Source organism: Gossypium raimondii, chromosome 9, assembly GCF_025698545.1.
Source record: "Gossypium raimondii isolate GPD5lz chromosome 9, ASM2569854v1, whole genome shotgun sequence".
NCBI classification, from domain to species: domain Eukaryota; kingdom Viridiplantae; phylum Streptophyta; class Magnoliopsida; order Malvales; family Malvaceae; genus Gossypium; species Gossypium raimondii.
The window spans coordinates 26,708,384-26,730,997 of record NC_068573.1 but is presented as its reverse complement, the minus strand read 5'-3'; the positions used below and the strand labels follow the sequence as shown (position 1 = coordinate 26,730,997).

General features: G+C 32.1%; 1 protein-coding gene and 1 non-coding gene across 2 annotated transcripts; both read right to left on the bottom strand.

The window, feature by feature from the left end:
* Positions 1–7,973: 7,973 nt before the first annotated feature.
* LOC105798763 (probable peroxygenase 3) lies at positions 7,974–10,621 on the bottom strand. Its single transcript, XM_012628973.2, has 6 exons — positions 10,473–10,621; positions 10,258–10,392; positions 10,097–10,182; positions 8,524–8,618; positions 8,310–8,435; positions 7,974–8,233 (listed from the first exon to the last, which is right to left on the bottom strand). The coding sequence occupies exons 1-6, from the start codon at positions 10,558–10,560 to the stop codon at positions 8,068–8,070; spliced, it is 696 nt and encodes a 231-aa protein (XP_012484427.1). The 5' UTR covers positions 10,561–10,621; the 3' UTR covers positions 7,974–8,067.
* A 7,654-nt stretch (positions 10,622–18,275) lies between these two features.
* Positions 18,276–18,382, bottom strand: LOC128032951 (small nucleolar RNA R71). Its single transcript, XR_008189290.1, has one exon. It is a non-coding gene; the product is annotated as a small nucleolar RNA R71 (small nucleolar RNA).
* Positions 18,383–22,614: the final 4,232 nt, after the last annotated feature.

Genomic DNA, 22,614 nt, shown 5'->3' with positions numbered 1-22,614 from the left:
TTTTGGTATATTTTAAACTTGTTTCAATATGTTTTAAAGGTATGGAAATGATCAGTTTTGAGTTAGCTATGTACCTAAGGTTTGGATGAAAGTTTTCCTTGTTTTGTAAGCTTTTTATGGTGCACACGGCCTGGGACACGAGTTGTCACACGGCCTAGGACACGAGCTATCACACGGTCATGTCTTATTTATTTTAGATGCAGGATTGTCCACACGGTTACAGAGAGTTACACGGCCTGGAGACATGGTCGTGTGACCCTACTTTGATTTGCACACAAGCTACGACACAACCGTGACCCTTATTTCGAATTATACACAGTTTGACCACATGGTTTGGGCTCTGTCACACGGCCGTGTGACCTAATCTGCTGTAGTTCAGTGTAGTAGATTAAACTAGTTTTCACACTTTAGGAGCTTGAACATAAGCATTTTAGTTAAGTTTTAATTATGTTTTCGTAAGTTTAGTTAAAATCAATAAAGTGTGTAATTTGAGTCTTTTAATTACCTTAGGGGCCGAATGAGGCCTAAGGGTAAGTTAATATACTTTGTGAGCATGCAGGAGACCACTAGAAGGCGTTTTAAACTCGATACTAGTCGTTGCATTGCAACATGGAGTATTGAATATCACAACATAGAAAGCAAAATAGAAGAATTCCAAGACTGCCTTTAGTGCCGCGACACAGCCTGAGGATCTCACGACACACCCTAAAGATTCCCTAAAGGAGCATACTGCCTGATGTCGAGAAAAAGGACCTTTGTGTCACGAAATCACCTCTGTACAGGAAATAGTTACGAGCTATGGGCGTTTTGGTCCGCAGAATCAAATGTTAAGCACGAGAACAACAACTGACCTAAGGTTAAGAATGACGGCCACTCTAAAGTCTATAAATAGGCTCATTCATAATTATCAAAAATTTAGAATAAAATAATAATATAATAAGAGCTTATAAATACAATATTGGGCTCATATATAATAAAAATTAAGCCTAGAACCCAAACCTAATATGATTTAAACTCAAATTAAAAGCCCAAAACTCGTAATTCCCATCATAATCTCATCTAGAAATTCTACTCGCTCAATTTTCATTAAAACAGTCATAACTTGAGTTCTCAAACTCAAAATCGAGTGATTCGAACTTCTTTTTGAAGCTACAAGATAGAGCATCGAATGCTATGAAGACATCCTAATCCATAAATGTCTAGATCTCATACAAATAGTTGTTGCAAGTTGACTAACCATTTTAGCTTGAAAATTGACAGCATGGTTAGGCCTTGAGGTAGTGTAAGCCCATCACATCCATGGGTCTAAAATTGGGTCTTGAGACTCACATCACCTTTATCCTTGCAAAATGTATTAATCTTGCTAGTTCTTCATGAAACTATAATAATTAGGAGGATGTCATATCTAAGTTGATGCAACATATGTACTTTGCTTGTATATTACGTTTGGTAGTTTCTTAGGCCTTGCACGGTGTTAGAGTTGTGTGACCCAAATTCTAAGAGATTGCTTGTAAGTAAAGTTAAACAAAATATATTTTCTTTCTGAAAAATTGAGTATTTATTAGTATAATATATTTAGCATTTATTAGCATAATATATTTGACATTGATTAAAATTAGGTTTTTTTAACCTATAAATAGATGTAGTCGAAACTCCTCTTGTATCATTCGAATTCAACATTGGTGAATTTTCGTCTCATCTGCTGATGGTTTTTTTCCTGAAAGGGTATCCATATAAAATATGTGTGTTGTATTTTCTTTTCTTTTCGATCTTTCTATATTGCCATTATTGACGTTCAAATTTTAACAAATTAGTATCGGAGCCACTCGTCGTGCCTCTTGAGCAATGGTGGGGCAAACCTCAGTGAGGACATTGAGTCCTTAATGGGGTGAAGCTGAGCTATATAAAGTGGTAGCAACACTTACGTGGTAAGAAGCCTTTTTGGAGGGTGTATGGGCGCTCCCAAGAACAAATCCGTAAGGGTCATGTGCGTCCAAAGCGAACAATATCTTACCCGGTCGGGTGCTTGCTATGACATTTATTGGTATCAGAGCATTTTGTTTACTAAAGTTCTATGAGCACTGCGTTTTTGAGAAGCAAAAGAGAGTTTGATTCACCAGAAGAATCTATAACACAAAGGAAACGCTAAATTATATTCATTTTGATATTTGGGAATCATCTAGAGTGCCTTTGAGGGGTGGTGCTAATTATATACTGACAATCATTAATGATTTTTCTAGAAAGGTTTGAGCATTCTTCTTGAAGCAGAAAAGTGATGTATTTTCCATGTTTAAGGCTTAGGAAACTATGATCGAAAAGCAAACAGGAAAAAAAATAAAACACTTCCACACTTGATAGTTTGTCATACTCCACAGCAAAATGACATTCCAAAACGGATGAATAGAGCAATCATGGAGAAGATTCGATATATGTTGTTGAATGATTATTTATCGAAGTCGTTTTGGGCAAAAATGGCCTTTACTACATGTTTTCTGATTAACCTGTCTCCATCTATTGCTATTGAGAAAAAAGACTCCATTGTTATTGATACTTGAAGCATAAAACTTTAGTTTCGTGGGAAACCATTAAATATAAATATGAGTTTGCTCAAGTTTTTTTATTAATTAATACATTTATACATATAGGTTATTATCATTAATGTTGATATTAATGTATCAAATATCATTGGAGTTCCTAAAGAATTTCCAAGAGAAATAATTATTCAATAGATAAACTTTATAATGAAAGTATATCTAAAATGAAATTTTGTCTCGACTCAAGATCGAGTGTTCAAAAGAACAAATTATTACACAATGATATTATAAAGAATTATTATTGAGTATCCAATAGTTTTATATAATCAAAATTAACCAGCTAATTTTTCATGTAGATTGGAGATATTGAAAAGGAATACAAATGGTCAAACAATAATGTTATAAAACGATGGTCTTGAAGTACCATTTCTTTATGTGCTCAATGCACTCATTCATTGGTAATAGTGATGATACAATATGTCATTCTTTAAAAAGTTGTTTGCGACATCTAAAGTATGAGAATACAATTGAATTTTATGCCTATATTGATATGCATCAACAAAATTTGTTGTATTTATTGATGATTTACTATTGATAAATAATATTGAACTTCTTAATATTAAGTTATAAAATGATGTTCAAATAAGGGTAGTAAAATACGTAGTGTACTCTTTTTTCCTTTACGAAATTTTATCTCATTGGGTTTTACAGATAAGGTTTTTAATGAGGCAGGTTTGTCCATGCATATATATATGAATATTGTACTCTTTTTCCTTCATTAAGAATTTTTTCCTACTGGGTCTTTTCTAGTAAGGTTTTAACGAGGCATATTCATTCTTTATTAATGGACATCCAATGGGGAGTGTTCTAATTATTACTTTATTGTGGATGTTCATAATCTCAAAGTTGTAACCTTCATTGTAGTAACCCCCAATGGAATTATGAGGGTTTTATATTGTAGTTAAACCTCTATTTATTCTTTGTAACTTAAGGTATTCTATTATATTAGAATGTCTATAAATAGAGGCATGTACAAGGCTTGTAGTGATACACAATTAATGAAATAAAAAGTTTTCTCGTTTATCTTTCTCTTGTATTACTTCTTTGTATTGATATTTTCTCTTTAATTTGTTTTTTCCTTTCATTAACTCATAACAAATAACCAAATCTTTTATTTGTATGATTCAAAATTGAACGGTTTTTAATTATTTTATATTATGTTTAAATATTGCATTTAAAGTAGTTGGTACAACTTTTTTCTTAATTTCACTTGATCTCTCGAAAAAATGTCTTTAATATTTTTTTTAACTGGAATTTTTTAAATGAGTTGGTTTATTCATGTAACACCTCAAGACCCAACCCAGAAGTTTCGATTGGATTCTAGGGGTTACATTGGCCACCGAAATGGCCCTAAATCAAACACCGATTGAATTTGTCAAAAACCTTTCCAAGAACCATATTTACTCACATTTGACTGAAACAGTGATTGAGTTTTTTTTACAATTTTGCAAACTCATTTATTTGAAACTGAAATCAAGCTTTATTTATAGTTTGAAAAAGTTAAATCTATTCATCGCTTACAAATTATTTGTAACTAAATTCCAAACTTCGCGTATTAATTTTGTAACAAAAACGAATTAGCAATTTTTTATTCTGAACTTCAAACCAAATTATGCAATGCAAAAACAAAACCTTTTATCTTGCCAAAAAACCATAGTCAGATACCTAAAATTCATGCATGGTATCTCAAGTTTAACTCAGAAACCAAAAATTAACGAAAGACCAAAGTCAAAACTCATACCATAGTCCATAAAATTAGTTTATCAAATTGATGAAAAACTTTATTAAATCAAACCAAAAAGTGTCGTTTTCGAGACCTACAGTTTGCTGAGTCCAACACCTAAACACGAGGGTTACCTGAAAAGAAGAAAAACTAAGGGAGTGAGCTACAAAGCTCAGTGTGAGACTTAAACAAACGTAATTATATAGAGTCGAACAGTTAACTAAAATTTACATTTACCAAAATCAATTCAAAATTAAAGATCATATCAGATTGGCATATCATATTATTGTAAAACTTAACAAATATGCAAAACATATTCACCTGGAATTTCTCAAACATACAAATTCCAAGATCATTCCATAATCAAACAGTCTTATGTGAAGTATTTACTCAAAAACAAAATAAAAGCAATTCACATGCAAATGCACCAGTCCGAATACCAACCTATCCAGCCTCTACACACCACCTTTAGCCATCCGTCACACACCAATTAGGGTATACTAAACCCTTTCCAACCTTTACACACCAATATTTAGGTTATGGTGGACCCATCCAACTGAGCACACCTTATTGTGGTCATTTGCCACTCAAGTTCTTCAGCGACAAGTTGTTAATGTGATTGCAGTTTTACTGCCAAATTTTAATAATGTAGTTAATACTGCCAAATCAATCTTCATTCTCTTCAAACAAATCCCATACCCTAAATGTCGATTCAAAACTTATCATACATACAGAATTACTGAATCGGACATGCTCATTCTCGATTTTCATAATCAATAAACATATTAGTAAACAGTTCATAATTAGTAGAGTCAGAATCAAACCTGCTCATAATCATTTACAAAACAACAAAAATAATAACACATACCATTATCACTTATCACATCCAATCATATCATAATCCAAGTTAACTTACATCATCATCCAAGCATTTATGTGTCTAACAAAATTTAACTTATGAATAAATATACGTTAATAAATTCAATCACTAAAACTCACTTTATAGAACTTCTCCAAATTGAAGAAATGTCCCAAACACTCCTCCAAAAGCCTAAATGAGAAAAGGATTACTCAAGTACCAAAATGAGTCAAATTACAAATAGATGATAAAAACTGCAAAATAGGACCACATGGCTATGTGGGAGGGTCCAAACCGTGTGACAGGTCTACACAGCCGTAAGAATGAGAGACACACCCATGTGATAAAGGCACATGGTCGTGTGGCTGAAACACACGCCCGTGTGACTGCGATACATGACCGTGTGGGCAGGCCGTGTAACTATCTGTGCCCGTGTGACAAAATTATACAATTTTAAAAGTAGGGGAGACACGACTATGCAGCTGAATGACACACTCGTGTGACTGGGGAAGACACCCGTGTGTGATCGACAAAAATCCCCAAACAGAGGTCACACAGCCGTGTGGTCGGCCCGTGTAACCCACTCCAAGCCATGTAACAAACAAACTACATAATCTTCAAAAACAACACACGACCATGTGGACCGCCCATGTGTGGCACACTCTTGTGTGGTTCAGAAACCACACCCAAATCTGCTGCAAAATACAAATTTCAACATCAATCCAACGCCTAATTCAAAATGTTTTAGAACACACACACCTTAAAAACGCGATTCCCAGCCCAAAGATCGATTGATTTGCGTCTAATCTACCATCCTGAAACCCCAATATCACAACCATACTAAAACTATAAGAATTTGGATCAAAGCCATACAAATAAATTAATGAAACCTATCAATACCCAAAACAATACACTTACTCTACTCCAATTCAAATCTAATTTGAACAAAAATGCGAGAACACAAATGAACCTCCAAGGGAACGACAATTCAACAACGATGTTGAAATAAAAAAGAGAAGAGACAAAATCAAAATGAAGAACAAAAGAGAATGATAGAAAGAAAATCATAATCTAAATTCTTGGAAGTGGGAGAGAGATTGATGTGAAAGAGAGAGTGGAAAACATGAGAAACTTTTGCGATTTTCCTTTAGTTTTCAAAAATAAAAAACTAAAACAAATATAATCTAAATTAAATTAAATTAAACAAACTTTGACCCATCAGTTTCTTTTTTAAAAGGTGAAACCCAAAAACAAAAACATTCCCCACAAAGCACACTAAAGAATTCGAACAGAGGACCTAAGGATAAATTAACAACCACCTTACCACTGAACCAACAAACTCAATCTACTCTTAAAGCGCAAAAACTAACTTAACAGTCCATCACACCCACTGACTCACCCTAGCAACCTTGATCCTTCTAACCCTAATTTCGGGGTGTTACAATTCATGTATTCGACAAAACAATTTAAAATCCATAATTTAAAAAGATTAAATTAGGAGTGAGCAAATTTCGATTCAACTCAAAAAAAAGGTTTGAATTTCGAATTATTTGAATCAAATTAATTGAGTTAATTGAATCAACTCGAATTTTTTTTAATTTTGAATTTCAATCGAGTTGAATTTTTGAATTCAAATAACCCGAATAATTCGAATAAATCAAATACCAAACCCATTTACTTCCCCCAAACTTCCAAAACTTTTTTTCCTTTTACTTTCCCCCAAAACTTTTACTTCCCCCCAAACCCCAAAAACTTTTTTCTCCTGAATTTATGTCAACTATTTATATTATTGAATTGTTTAATCATGTTGGATCTTTATCATTTTCTATTAAAATTGAATTATTGAGCCATAAATTATTCGTATTAAAATTTTCTATTGGTATCAATTTCACATTTTATCTTAAAATAATTTTTATTAAAAATCACATTTTTACATTTAATATTTTTTAATTTCAAAATACATGGTGACAAGAATCAGAAGATAATTAAAACAATTAAGCAAGCAAAGAAGCTAACTCGTATATAAAAGATTAGTAAATAAATTATGAGGTGATGAAAGTTAACAACTAATTTGATTACGGTGGGTGGCAGTGACTACAAAGACTCAAAGTCATTTTTTAAATTAAACTCAAACAAATATGTTCGATTCGAATTCCATCTTACTCGACTCAATTCAAGAAAACCTCAAATCAAGTTAGGATGATAAAATAAGATTTGCTAACTCGATTAACTCAAAAAAATTTCATTCGATTCGATTCAACGCTCACACCTAGATTAAACCATATATTGATTCTCAAAAGATTGAAAATTTATATGCTATTTTAAAAATTATAATATATTAATTTCATAATTATATTAATATTAATAATATTACCATTTTAAAAATTATTTTAATGAACTTTAAACCCGAGCCAATGCGGTAATTGTTTTACATTCGAGTTATCTTGATTTTATATATGTTATAGAAATAAATATATATTTATATATTTTTGTGAACATAATTTTAATATATATAGTTCTTTAATACGTGTAAAATATAAAAATATATAAATATATTAGATTTTATCATGTAGGTGAAAGCAAATCATAATATTAAAATTATATTTATAAAAATTAATAATTAAATTATTGATAAAATAATAAAGTGCTTAAGATTAAGATCTTTTAAGCTTAAATCCAATTGTGTTTTAGTTGTTTTATTTAAATATTTCATATAAAATAGTAAAAATAATATTATTTTATAAAATAAATTATTTTTGATAATTTCATAACCGGGTTGAAAGGAGCAACACCAATATAATAAAACATTTAAATAGGTATGTTAAAGCAGTGATTATTATTCTTTATTTTGGCAACATACTCAAACAACACGTATGTCAAAGCCACAACCTTCATTCCTTCAATCTATGGCTCTTTTTGTTACCGGTATTATTCATTTTGGCAACTTGTTCAAACAAACTCCCATCGAAACAACCCCTCACAGCTTCTTTTGACAGATAACCATTTTCATCTTTTGCAAGTCTATACAAAAGTATCCATTCTCCCTTTGCTATTATCCTGCAAACAAATTCCATTTTTCTTTTAATTGAATAAAAAACACATGAGATTTAAAGAAAAGGGTGATTGAAAATACCAGCCAATGAAGTCATATGCATTTCGATTAGCTTCAGTCATATGCCATACTTCTCTAAATGTTAACTTGTCGGGCACAGTTCGAGCATACTTGCTGAAAATACTTTCAAAGTTCATTGGCATAAACCTAAAAAGATCACATTCATTTGCATGTGAAAGATTAAAATAATTTTTATTTGATATTTTTAATAATTCAAATATGATATGCTAATTACCTTCCTTCAGTGTCATATGTTGACGAGTCACTTCCATGCTTGCATTTATGTATTCTATCTATGTATAAAGGGAAATGTAAATTTGGTAGCCATCCCTATCAAATTTGTGAATGCAATATCAGCAACCGTATAGGGGTATATATATACTCTTCATTATTTTTGTGCCTTTGTGGGTGAAGTTTAAATTGAAATATTAATATTTTTATGTTTGTTCAGACCTAATCTAACTTAAAATTTAAGTATACAATTTTGTTTATGTTCAAATTTATTCTTTAATATTATGTGATGTAAATTATATAATATGTAAAAATAACATAAAGCAATATATTATAAATGCACAAAAAGGATTTGGCTCAGGTCTTAAATGTTGGAGTCTAAGTCCAATTCATATTTTAAATGGGCTTTCTTTTTGTTGAAGAGTATATTTCAGATCTCATACTTTTATTTAAATCCTTTCATATTTTGGACTGGCCTTTGAACTTACGCAAGTAACTTAATGCTTTAATAAATTTACTAGTGTCTTGATGCACATAAAATTATGGGTGAAAGTGACAAAATGAGTTTAGACTAGAAAAACCAATAGAAAAAACTTAAGCTCAAACCAATTAAATTATAATTTGACTAAAAAGTCAAAACCCGAAAAAAAAACTTGAACTTGAGATTAACGCAAACCAAATTTAATGTTAAAATTAATAAATAATCAAAGGATAATTAAGTTTTCTATAAAACTTTAATCATTAATATTATTTTTAATTTTTAATAAATTAATTAAATATTAATATATTTTTATATATGTTAAAATAAATAGTACTTTTCTAAAAGAAAAACAACAAGTTATATCATGATTATCTTAAAATTTATGATATAATTATTTTAAAAATTATGTTTTAGAATTTAATATGATTAATTCATAATATATTTAAATTTTTATTTTATATAACAAATTAATGTTATATAATTTTGAAATTACAATAATTTTAAATATATATAACTAAGAATATAATATTATAAAAATTTACTAAATAATAATAAACTAATAATTTATATGGATAGATAAACATTTAAATTATTCTAGATTATGACACATCTATGATATGGGTGAAAATAAATTTATCTAATAATTTTATAAAAGTTAGAAAAAAAATCAAACGTGGGTTTAATTGAAATTTTAAAGTTGAGTTTATAAATACAATGAGATTTTAAGTTTAAATCTCATTATGTATAAGTATTTTTTATATTAAAATATAAATATATAATAAACTCAAAATAATATTTGTTACTTTATACAAATAAAGAATTTTGAATAATTTTACAACTAAATCGAGATCTGGTTAACTCAACAAAACACTTAAATCTATGTATAAATAAATAAATATAATTGATCAATTCAAAATTAATACTAACTAATTGACTCGAAAAACCTGAGGTCGATATAAACAAGAAACTCAAACCTAAAAAATTACAAATTTGAAAAGAAAAATGTGTAAACATGCGAGTAACTCACATATTCAGATACAAGTATAGGTAAGTGTATATTTTACATGAGGGAATAAAAGTGGGCAGAATAACTTACAGGGAGAGTCCAGTAACTCAATGCCCCATTGATGAGGATTGCAGCAAGAAAGCTTTCGAATCGACCGAAACCAAGATTTCTCATACCTGCTTGTTTTCACCATAAATTTTGTCAAAATTTGTAAAACATAAAAAACTAAAATAAATTGTAGAAAAAAGAACCTCTGTAGGTTTCCCGGGGATAAACAATTCCATCTTTGTCTTGATCAAAAAAGGAAGCATGTTGCTGAAGAACACTCATTCCATTGTTGTTGTGTCCTGGTACTGTTCCATGTGGATTTTCCACCCTTGCCAAATCTGATCCAACATTTCATACATGTTTGTCAAAAAAAACATCATATGGAGCTGTTGGAACGAAGAAAGGAAAAAAGAGTTACAGGGTTTGGGTATTTTATCTTCAAGGTCTGCTCGAACCTTCCTTTCACTTGTCAAAGGAGCTTTGGGTGCCTCTGTTGCAATATCCATTTCTTCGTTCTTTTTTGAGATTGTATGGTTTGTTATAAACAGTGAAGGTCTCCTTATATAGAAAGTCTTCTCAGAACACCCCACCCTACTATTCTAATCATTAACTATATAAATAAATGATACTTTTAAACTTTGAAGCAGCAATTAAAGGGTTTTGCCTACCAATTCCTTAATCTATTCTTTTTAAAGTTTTAACAACATACTTTTAATGGAAAAGTTTGCTCAACGATTGTTGATATTCACCCATTAAATTTAATTATAATTTTTTTGGGTACAATTATGACTGAAATTCAAAATAGTTTTGGAAAAGATGAACGTTTCATAATTTGGGATTCAATAATAATAAGATTATAATAAATCTGATAATAGATTATTTTATTAGTAGTAGTAGTAGTCGGTGAATCTATTTTCTTTCAAAGGAAACAAAAATTGATTTTGAAACATTGAAGTGGGTTTTTAAAGGGAACAAGCAATCGGGGAAATCCTCTTTACATCTGGATTTCTCCATTCTTGTTATTATTTTCCTTTTACATGCATTATCCCTATTTTATAATCTTTGTATTTAAGTGTATCCATTGCTGACCTTAACACTATTAAATAAAACAGGTAATTCGAAGCAATCTAACTCTATTAAATAAAACAGGTAATTGGAAGCAATCTAACCTAATTTAAATCTATTAAATAAAATAGGTAATTGGAAGCAATCGAACCTAATTTAAAATCAATTTGCCCATTACCCACATTGGTAACTACCATTGAATCAAATAATACTAAATAAAGGGGAAAAAAAGGTAATTGAGAGGAGCCTACGTAGAAGCCATGAAAGTTAGCGTGTTCAAATACCGTAAAATCTATCCCCATTCCAAATTTAAATCTCAATTAGCACTAATCATGAAACAATAATCTTGTCGTTTTTATCAATCAGCTCTCTGAATAGACCTTTCAACTAAATGGCCTCTTTCAGAACCTCTGTGATAGCAATATATTCTACCTCTGTAGTTAATAATGTCACAGTAGCCTGAAAAGTGGCTTTCCAACTAATTGTACAATTGTCGAAAGTGAACAGATAACCTATGAGAGAGCTTCTTTTGTCTAAGTCTCCAACATAATTTGAATCTACATAACTAACTAGACCTTCTGAACATCTTCTAAATTCCAAACAAGTCTTGGAAGTTCCCCTCAAATATTTTAGAATCCACTTAACAACTTGCCAGTGTAATTTGTCGAGTTTGGTCATATATCTACTTACTACACTAACAACATGTGAAATATCAAGATGAGTACAAACGTGCATACATTAGACTTCTGACTGCACTGGAATAAGAAACCGAGGACATGTATCTTTCTTCGTCTTCAGTTTGTGGTGAATCTGAAGCCGAAAGTTTGAAGTGTGCAGCTAATGGTGCATTAACTCGTTTACAATCTTACATTTCAAACTGCTTGAGAATTCTTTCTATGTATCTCTGTTGTGACAGAAATAGCTTCCCGGAGTGTCGATCTCTCAAACTTTTCATCCCTAAAATTTTTTGACTGCACCAAGATCCTTCATCTCGAACATAGAATTAAGCATGGTTTTAAATCGGTTTATTTCTAATAGATCATTATTCACTATTAACATATCATCAACATAAAGCAACAAAGTATATAAACGATCTATCATGAAGACGATGTAAGAATACATAGTTATCATACTTACTTCGTACAAAACTTATGCTTATCATGAAGGAGTCGAACTTCTTGTACCACTACCAAGGAGACTGTTTCAGCTCGTATAATGATTTCTGAAGAAAACAAACATGATCTACCTTACATTCAATCTTCAAGCCTTCAGGTTGCTATATATAAATGCCCTCATCCAAATCCCTGTGAAAGAATGCAATATTTACATCGAACCGCTCTAACTGGAGATTGTATAATGCAACAAGAGCTAACAGTGCCTGAATGGATGTATGCTTCACAACTAGAGAGAAAACATCATGAAAGTTAACTCCCTTCACTTGACTGTAACCCTTTGCGACCAACATCTCCTTATATCTAGTGTCATCTCGATCCGATCCTTCCTTCTTTTGAACACCCACTTGCAATCAACTATTTTATTTTCGATGGGTGGTTTAACGAGCTGTCATATCTCATTCTTTTAAAGAGACTCCATTTCTTCTTTTATGGCAACAAGTCACTCACTAGAATCATAAACCTGAACTACCTCTAAATAATTTGATAGGTGGGCTAAATCGATGCTCTTTGCAACACTTAAAGCATATGCAACTAGATTTCCTTCCCAGTACTTTTGCAGTGGCCTAATCTCTCGCCTTTTTCTATCCTGAGTAAACTTATAATCTTGAAGGGATTCTGATTGGGATGGAGAGGCTTCAAAAACCTTCTAATACATCAAAGAAATGACGGTTTCATTATTTCTGCATGATGTTAAAACGTGGCAATTCTCTTTGTCGAGACATCACCCATGTTCGTTGTGATGTTACCACGTAGGGCTTTATGACATCGTGATGTGACCGTCTGTTTTCGTCTTTCGGCTCCACCTTGCTTGAAACACTTGGTTTTTCGATGGTGTTTTGACTCGACGAACCCCTTTTTCACAGAATCATCAATGTTTCATCAAACGTAACATCTTTAATAATAATGATCTTACCTGTTTATGGGCATCATAACTTGTAACCTTTTATCCCGACAGTAAAAACCCAAAAAAATACACTTCACCGCCTTTGCTTTAAGCTTTCCTTGACTAACTTAAGCATAAGCAAGACAATCACGTACTCTAAAATTAGAGTAAATAGGAGGATTACCTGACTAAATCTCTTTGAGAACCTTTCCATCTAATGCTCGATGTGGAGACCGGTTCACCAAATAACTTGCGAAATTAACTGCTTCGGCCCAAAAACTCTTTTTTTAAGCCTGTATTGGAAATCATACATCGGGCTTTCTCAAGTAAAGTTATGTTCATTTGTTCAACTATTCCATTCTCTTGCAGGGTGCCTACCACTGTGCGATGTCTCTCGATTCCTTCCTGTTTGTAGAAATCGTTGAAATCAGCTTAATAGAACTCAAGCCCATTATTCATTCTAAACCACTTTACAGACTTCCAATTTGTTTCTCTAGTAGGGTCTTCCACTACTTAAAGATCCCGAAGACTTCATTCTTGTGCTTTAAAAGATATACCCAAACTTTTCTGGAGTGGTAATCAATAAAATTTAGAAGATATATGCTACCTCCTATGGGGACGACTAGAATCAGACCCCATAAATCTAATCAAGGGTCCCTTTAGTCCTATGCACTGCCAAATTGAAGCTAACTCGATTATGCTTCCTATAAATGCAATGACCATAGAAATATAACTTTTCCAATTCTGGTGCTTGTAAAAAGACATCTTTTGCTCAAAACAGTCATACCTTTTTCACTCTTATGACTGAGTCGCAAGTGCCACAACTGGGTTGATTCAGAATCCATAAAGAGGGAATTTTCACATGTCATCACAACATCAAAAGAGTCCTCGTCGAGACATGGCAATGATCTCACATCTTATTCCATAATTGTTGCTAAACCAAAAACCGTTGCACCTTGCAGAATGCAAAGGCTTCTAACTTTTTTTCGTCTCATCAAAACAAGGGCTCCATGAGATACTTTTAATTCATTTGACTCAATAACGATGTTGCAACCATTCTATTCTAGAATACCCAAAGAGACGAGATTCTTCTTTAAATAAGGTGCATGCTTGACATCTAACAATGTTCTGATTATCCCGTCATGCATCCAATATGAATGGTACCAATGTCGATTATTTTACAGGGTGACTTATTTCCCATAAGCACAACCTCACCTTCATTCAAACTGTATGTGGAGAATTAGTCCCTATTGGGACACATATGGTAGGAACACCCTGAACCCGAGATCCACTCGTGTGTGAACTTAGACCTTTTGGTCAATGATACCAATAACAAATCATCACCTCGATCCTCAACTACATTAGCATCGGCTACATCAGTTTTTTGTTTACCTCTCTCAATATTTTTGGCAGCCCTCTTATTTTTATTCTCAAGTTTTTACTATTATACCTCAATGTGACCCATCTTTTTACAGTAGTCATATTGTTTGTCGCAGTTTCTAGATTTTGATCTTGCCCTTGATCTTCTTTGACCCGGATCCTTAGATTGTTGTCTAACTCACTCTCGAGTTTATCCTTGCTCAAAAGGTTTCCCTTCACATCCTCAAACGAGAGTCTCTCTCTACTGTAAATTAGGGTTTCCCTAAAAATTTTGTATGAAGGGAGCAAAATATAAAGTAATAACATAGCTTGATCTTCATCATCTATGTTGGCCTCAACATTCTTCAAGTCATTTAAGAGAGTTAAAAATTCACTAATATGAGCCCTAATAAACTCACATTCACCATATGAAACGTATATAATCGTTGTCTTAATACCAAGTGATTTACAAAGAACTTTGTCATATAAAGAGCTTCTAATTTTCTCTATAAGGTTGTTGTCATTTTCTCCTAAAGTATCTCCTACAATACATTGCTAGTGAGGAACAACTAAATTGCTAACAGTGCCTTCTCATCAAGCTCCTCCCATTCTGTTGGATTCGCATCCGCGAGCCTTTGCCCTATAACCACCTTTTCCAGATCATTTTATACCAAAATTGTCGTCATCCGAACATGCCACAAACTAAAATTTGTGATCCCATCAAACTTCTCGATATCATACCTCATGTTCATCTCTGAACGGGTTGAATGCAAAAATCAAACCAAGCTCTAATACTAGTTTGTTGGGTTGAACCTAAATTATGCAACGAACACAAACAAAAACTGAGAAAATTGGACACAAATATTTACGTGAACAAACCCCTCCAAAGAGGATAAAATAATACGGGCAAAGAAAACTTCACTAAAATGGAAAAAAATCGAAAGGGGAGTCCAAGATAGAGAAACAAACAAACTCGAACTCAAAATTACAAAATTCTACCAAATTCCCACAAATACTCTTAATTTTGTTATTGCTATTCTAAACTATATAGGGTTGCTAAAAGTCCTATTTATAGGCTGAAATTTGTGTGAAAATATGACTAAAACATTCCTAAAATAATCAAAGTTAGACTGGGAAAAGATAACAGAGTTTAACTAGGAGAAGAAACCTAGTTAAGTGAGGAGCACGTTGCCACGCCATGTTCAACTCGTCGAGACGCCATGCATTGCATTGTCAGGACGATGGGTTCTTCTCGTCGGGACGTGGTGTGTTGCGTCACCTGGATTTCGGCTCTTCCTCGTCACGACATCGCCATCTGTTTCATCCAAAATGTGAGACACAGTCTACAAAAGGAAAAACTTAATTAGGCTCACGAAGAATTTGAATCACGTATTACAACACTTGAATTTAGCTCAACTAATAGTTCAAGCTTTGCTTGATAATTAACAAATCAAATTTGAATTTTTTTTAGTTGAACTTTAATTACATATGAACTTTAAATGAATGTATAATTTCATATATGAATTTTGATTTTGTGTAATTATATACATGAAATTTTAATTGTGGTTCAAATGTTTACGTGAAATTTTAATTTTAATTCAATTATACGTGTTTAAAGAAATATATGCATCAATTTACTTTTATACTCGATAAATATGATTATTTTTGTGTATGCAACATGTAAACTTAAACTAATGTTATATTAATAGTTGTGTTAGTAGTTTATGGAAATTAGATCAAATTAAAATGTTCGTACAAAATTTCACAAAATCTTAATTCATATATAAAATTAGACATTAAACTAAAATTCATGTGTAGTTTTAAAATTTACCTCTTTTAAACAAATCATAGAGTTGATAAGTAAGGCTTTTAAAACTTAAATTTGGTATTGACAATCAATTAGGTAAAAGTTTAATAGTAGGTATAAATTAATGGGAAGTATTTTTATGAATACATTTATATTGTAATTATTCAAGATTACATATAAAAATAATACTGAAATTAAATGAGCAAATGAAAAAATAATGATAATTATCAATATTTATATTACTATATATATAAAGGTACATGACATGCCAAATGTCAATTGTTTTTTACATGAAAAGTTAATCCCCAAATATCAATTCTAACCTCTCTATTTTTATGCCGTGGTTCATATTTCAAGAGTGTTAGAAATAGTGATTTTGAAATTTCATTTTCTATGTTCGAGCCCATAAAGATTAATATTTAATATTTAATATTACGATGTTAGTATAAAATATATTAAAGTTTGGTTCCTTAATTTTTTGAATTGATAGTTAATTAAGTTATAAGGATGATAACTCAAAATTATATAGACATTTACAACACCTTCGATTAATAAGTCATGTAAATTCTGAGTATTTTGATAGCAAATATTAGAATTTTATTACAGATTTGGAAATTAGGAAAAAATTAAAGATAAATTTGTAATCTTACTTATTTACATGCTAATTTGACATATTTTTTCCGATTTGAAGAAATTTGGTGCAATAGTAGAAAAGTTAGTCTTGAAGCCACATGTTCGATGTTTGATGCTGTAGAATTTCCTGCAGCAAAGGCCATGCAGACGTAGGTTGATGACTAATCAGCATGGAGCGTCCTAAAATTATTTATTGGACTTCCAAATTCAATTTGACCCATTTCGTAGTTTGATCACCGGATTGGACAAGCCTGCTGCTTAATTTGAAGCCCAAACCATCCACTAAGGGAGGAAAAAAGCCCAATTCAACTATGGAAGCCCAACCGTCCATAGAATAATTAAATTAGGCACCCAAAACTTGTTAAAAATTTACAAATTAGTCATAACAACTTCTCCATGTGACCATTCACATCATTAGCATTATTTAAATAATTCCAAGCTAGGAAGGATAATTATTTTAACACATACATACTATTGCGATTTCTCTTAAAGACTTGCATACTTATTTCTTTATTTAGTTAATTTAATTTAAACCGGACTTAAGTTAGTTTAATATAATTAAAACCCATCACTTTAATTTATTTTCATCACCAACTTTCTTATTACTTAGTTTTGCAATACTTGATTCGTATAAACAGTCCATGTGGAGATGATAACTCTTACTCACTATTTTTTTATTGTCAACGATTGTGTATACTTCCACATCAATCGAATATTCTAAGACGAGTTTTTAGCATAATTGTTGGGGAATATTATTTTAGTCAATTATTTGTGAAATTAATTGTCTTGCAAATTGGTTTAATTTTATCTCTTTTTTTTACTTTAATAGTTTTCGTTGTTATTCAGGTGATAGTGGATGCTTTACAACATGTTCAAGGAGGAGCATTTTCTTATAATGCTCACAATTTGATCAGTTTTTCTGATGATAGAAACTACATCATTCGACAATATGTTGTTCCTCTCTTCTATAAGCTCAATCTAGGTATTGTTAGACCCGAAATTGAGGCACCACAATTCGAACTAAAGCCATTCATGTTCCAAATGTTTCAAATTGTGGGTCAATTTAGTGGGATGCCTACTGAAGATCCACATCTTCATCTTCGCTTATTCATGGAAGTAAGTGACTCGTTCAAATTGATCGGAGTTACAGAAGATGACTTGAGACTGAAATTATTCTCATACTCCTTGGGAGATAAAGCATGAATGTGGTTGAAATCTCTACCATCTGGTTCCATAAGTACATGGCAAGAATTGGTCGAATGATTCTTGATGAAGTATTTCCCTCCTAATAAGAATGCCAAACTTCGGAATGAAATCACAACATTCTAACAATTCGACGAAGAATCTTTACACGAGGCGTGGTAGTGGTTCAAAAAGTTATTGTGAAGGTGACCTCACCATGGTATTCCTTATTGCATTCAAATGGAGACTTTCTATACTGGTCTTACTCCACACACAAGAATGGTGGTACATGCCTCTACAAATGGAGCAATTCTTTCTAAGTCTTACAATGAAGTTGATGCACTTATATCTTTAGCAGCTCAAGTATCTTCAAGTTCCTCTATGCATAAGAACTTTACTACTAACGGTTTCAATGGTAATATGACTGGACAACAGCCAATTCAATTTGAGAACATTTCATGTGTGTTTTGTGGGTACAACCATGTGCTCAAAAATTTCCTGTCAAATTTAGAGTCTGTCTACTACAAAAGGAATCAAAATCAGAATAGGAATGGTCGAGGTATGTATTCGAACTTTTATAATTCTTCATGGCATAACCATCCTAACTTTTCATGGAGTAATCAAGGCTCAGGTCCTAGCAATTCTTATATTCCATCCCAAATGAATAATCTGTTGAGATTTACTCAACAAGTTCAAAAACCTCCACAAGTCAAATCTTCTAATGGTTTGGAGAACTTGTTGAAGGCATATATGGAAAAGAATGATGCAACCTTGAGGAATTTGGAAACCAAGCGGGACAACTAACCAATTTGCTCAGAAGCAGACCTCAAGGTGTTTTGCCTAGCAACACAAAAAATCCTAAAAGCATGGCAAAAGAACATTGCAAAGCTATCACCTTGAGGAGTGGGAAGACTTTGCAACCCAAAGTTGTTGAAACTGGAGGTAAACCTGTTGTTACTCGGAACAAGGAGGAAATTCAACTGAATGTTGGAATTCCTATAGTACAAAAGTTTGTTCCCACAACTGAGAATTCTGCACTTGAGACCCAAGAAATAGCCTTACTGCAACAAAACAAATAGGCCAAGATCAAAACCCCACCACCTCCATATCCTCAGCAATTCCAGAAAAAACATTAGGGTTGTAACAACCTAAACTCGGCCTAGACGTTGTGGTCGGATTATGAAGGTTACATTGCTAGATAAAATAAAACTATTACTTGTTTTGGAGAAAAACCAAATCCAGCGGGTTGAAAATTCCATCGTCTCACTCTTTTGTAAAACATACTGACCATTTCAATAGTTCAAGCTAATTCACCTATAATCATAGTGTACCAAAATTATTTTTAGTGAAATCCTTAAATTTAGTTTGCAGCAGTGAATATTTAAAACATATAGTTTGAAAAAAACGGAGTTCATTTTAGTTGCCCTAAGTTCGATTGTTAACCATTTTAAGCTTTAGCATAATAAACCATTTAGTCCTAATGGTCTAAACAAATCATAAAATGTCCAAAAGTTAAACAAACCATAATAAAGTCTGAAATGTTCAATTTAAATCAAATAGAATAAAACCATGAAATACTGAATTAAAATGTGAAGTTCAAGTTTTCTGTGACGTCGTCCAATGTTAAGTCGGAGGATTACCTGAAACAAATCATACAGGAGTGTAAGCTTATAGCCCAATGTGTGGTTTGGCCCATAATTCCAAAACATGCATTTTTCATATTCATTAATATTATACCAGAATAACATATTTCAAATAATTCATATCTTAAAATCCATGCAGATATTAACTTATCATACTGTAGCATAACATACTAAATCATATCGTACATATCATATTAAATCATATTATGCAAATCATATCCTACCCCCATCCACTACACAACATCTCCATCCAGCCAATCACACCATATTAAACTACACGAGTCCATCCATCCAATCACACCAATATGCGGTGGTATGTCACTTATATAATTACAGTGGAGCTACTATACATATAGTGTTGCGGTCTAACCGCCATATTTGCAGTAAGTAATGCCGTATACACTTCCTCCATCAAAACACATCCCACCCCACACATATACATATCATATACATATTTTATACATATCATAATCATAAATAGATGACATACATACACATATGGCATATATTAGATGACATGCTTTCATACATAGTTCAATTTTCTCATAACATAACTTATAGTTTAATTTTAGCTTAACATATTTATCAAGCTTTTAGAGCTACTTGTACATAATTAAGTAAAAAACTTTCAATTTTTTGACCCTTACAATGTCCTCGGACCCAACTATCGAATTCTCTAAACAACCCTTAATTGGTCCCTAAAATTGGCCAAAAAGGCCCATACGGCCGTGTACCTCACACGGCCTGACACATGGCCATGTGGAAACTGGGCAGTTTCAAAACAACCTCTATGTCGAGTTTTCAGTCGAATTTCAATGGAATTTTATGGTTGTTTTCACACACCTGATTACATAATCGACCAACTCCACTACTAGGAACCCGCAAACCAACAATTTCCAACAAAATGATCCAATCAATTTATTGAAAATCAATCAATTCGACACTTTAACACCCAAAATTCCAGCCTACATAACAAAATTCGCATACTTACCACATGGGAAACAACGACTAAAACTAAGTCTGCTCAGCTAGAGGATTAGGATTTTCACAATATTCACCTAAATCAAAAGCATGAAAACACCAATTTTAATAAACAATACTTATATCAATTAAACCCACTCAAACGAGCAACCTCAAACACAGCATCCTTCAACAACAAAACAAATACCCAAATGAAACTTAACTCACACACGAACACATCCATCCCCAGATGAAAACCTACAACTACTCAAGAAAGATTGAAAGAAAATCCAAAGACTAGAGAAGAAAAAGAGAATAAAAATAATAAAAAAATATGATGAAGAAAACAAAGAGCAGACGTGCAAGCAAGAAAGGGGAAGAAAGAAAAACAAACGCGGGTGGTTACAAAATTGAAAAAAAAGGGATAAAGTTAAATTAAATAGAACAAATAAGATTTATCACCATATTTTTAATAGAATTCCACTCGAATTCTACTTCTCACATATAGCAATCAATAAAAATAATCCATACACTCACACTAGGACTCAATCCCGGGACCTTAAGTATGCTAAAGCATAACCACTGAACCACTAAGCCCATCATTGTTACACTCCAACACATAAATTAATTTAAGCCATAAAACTCCAACTTAAGACCAAAAATTAATAGGAGAAAATCCAAAACTTAGGAATTGAACTTGGGTCCTAAAGCATACTCCAAAGGCACACAACCACAATACCAAATCAAACTTTTTGCAAACAGTCACATTCCAAAAATCTAAATTTTAGGGCATTACGAAGGTACTCAATTTAAGGAAATTTTTTATGATAAGTTAACTTTTAGTGTATTCAGTGCTATTAAATCCCCAGATATAGTCAAAGAATGCTCTGCTATTTCTGAGATAAAATCATTGGCTTCTACAAAATTGCAACTCAATTCTGTAGATGATCCATTAGAGTGTATGCTACTAGCGAATTTGCCAAGTGGTGATGAAGATAAGAAATGTTTGGCTTTGTTAGAAGCTAATTAGAAGAGATTCACTCAAGAAGTTCCACTTGAATTATTAGAGTTATCATCTTGGGAGTACAAAAGACCAAAGGCATTGATTGAAAAGCCAATTGGATTGCAACTGAAGATTTTGTCTCCTCGCTTGAAATATGATTATTTGGGTCTATCTTCGACTTTACCTATCATTATTTCAGTTGAGTTCACCAAGAATCAAGAAGAATAGTCACTTGTGGTTTTGAAAAGGCACAATAAGGTTATCAAATGGATTATTCCATATATTCGAGCCATAGGTTGGAGGATTTGCATGAATTACAAGAAGTTAAACGAGACCACTAGGAAAGATCATTTCTGGTTTCCTTTTCCTAATCAAATGTTGGATAGATTTGCTGGGCAAGAGTACGCTTACTTTCTAGATGAGTATGGCTGGCACGACAGATGGCCCTTTGACATTGTTTCGGCCAATGACAATTCCGACTAAAATTGATGGGGTTCTCTTAACTTTTCTTTGTCATTATTTTATATTTTTAGCTGTCATTTATTTCATTTTTTTTTCTCTATTTCTATTTTACATTTTTAGTTCAATAAATATTAGGTTGCAATTATGAATAAAATTGAGCAAACTTGCACATTACTTTTAAATTCTCGAAAAAATAAAAAGTGTGGTAATGGGAATGTGCATGTCTAGGATTGGCTCTGTCAACGAAATATTTTGTATTTTAGTCAAAATTGACTCACCTCCCTTTCTTGGGACCCTACATAGTGCACAGTTCACATTGACTTCTTTGATTTTTGCCCCTTCTATTTTATGTTTTAAACAATGAGGACGTTGTTTCTCTTTAAGTGCG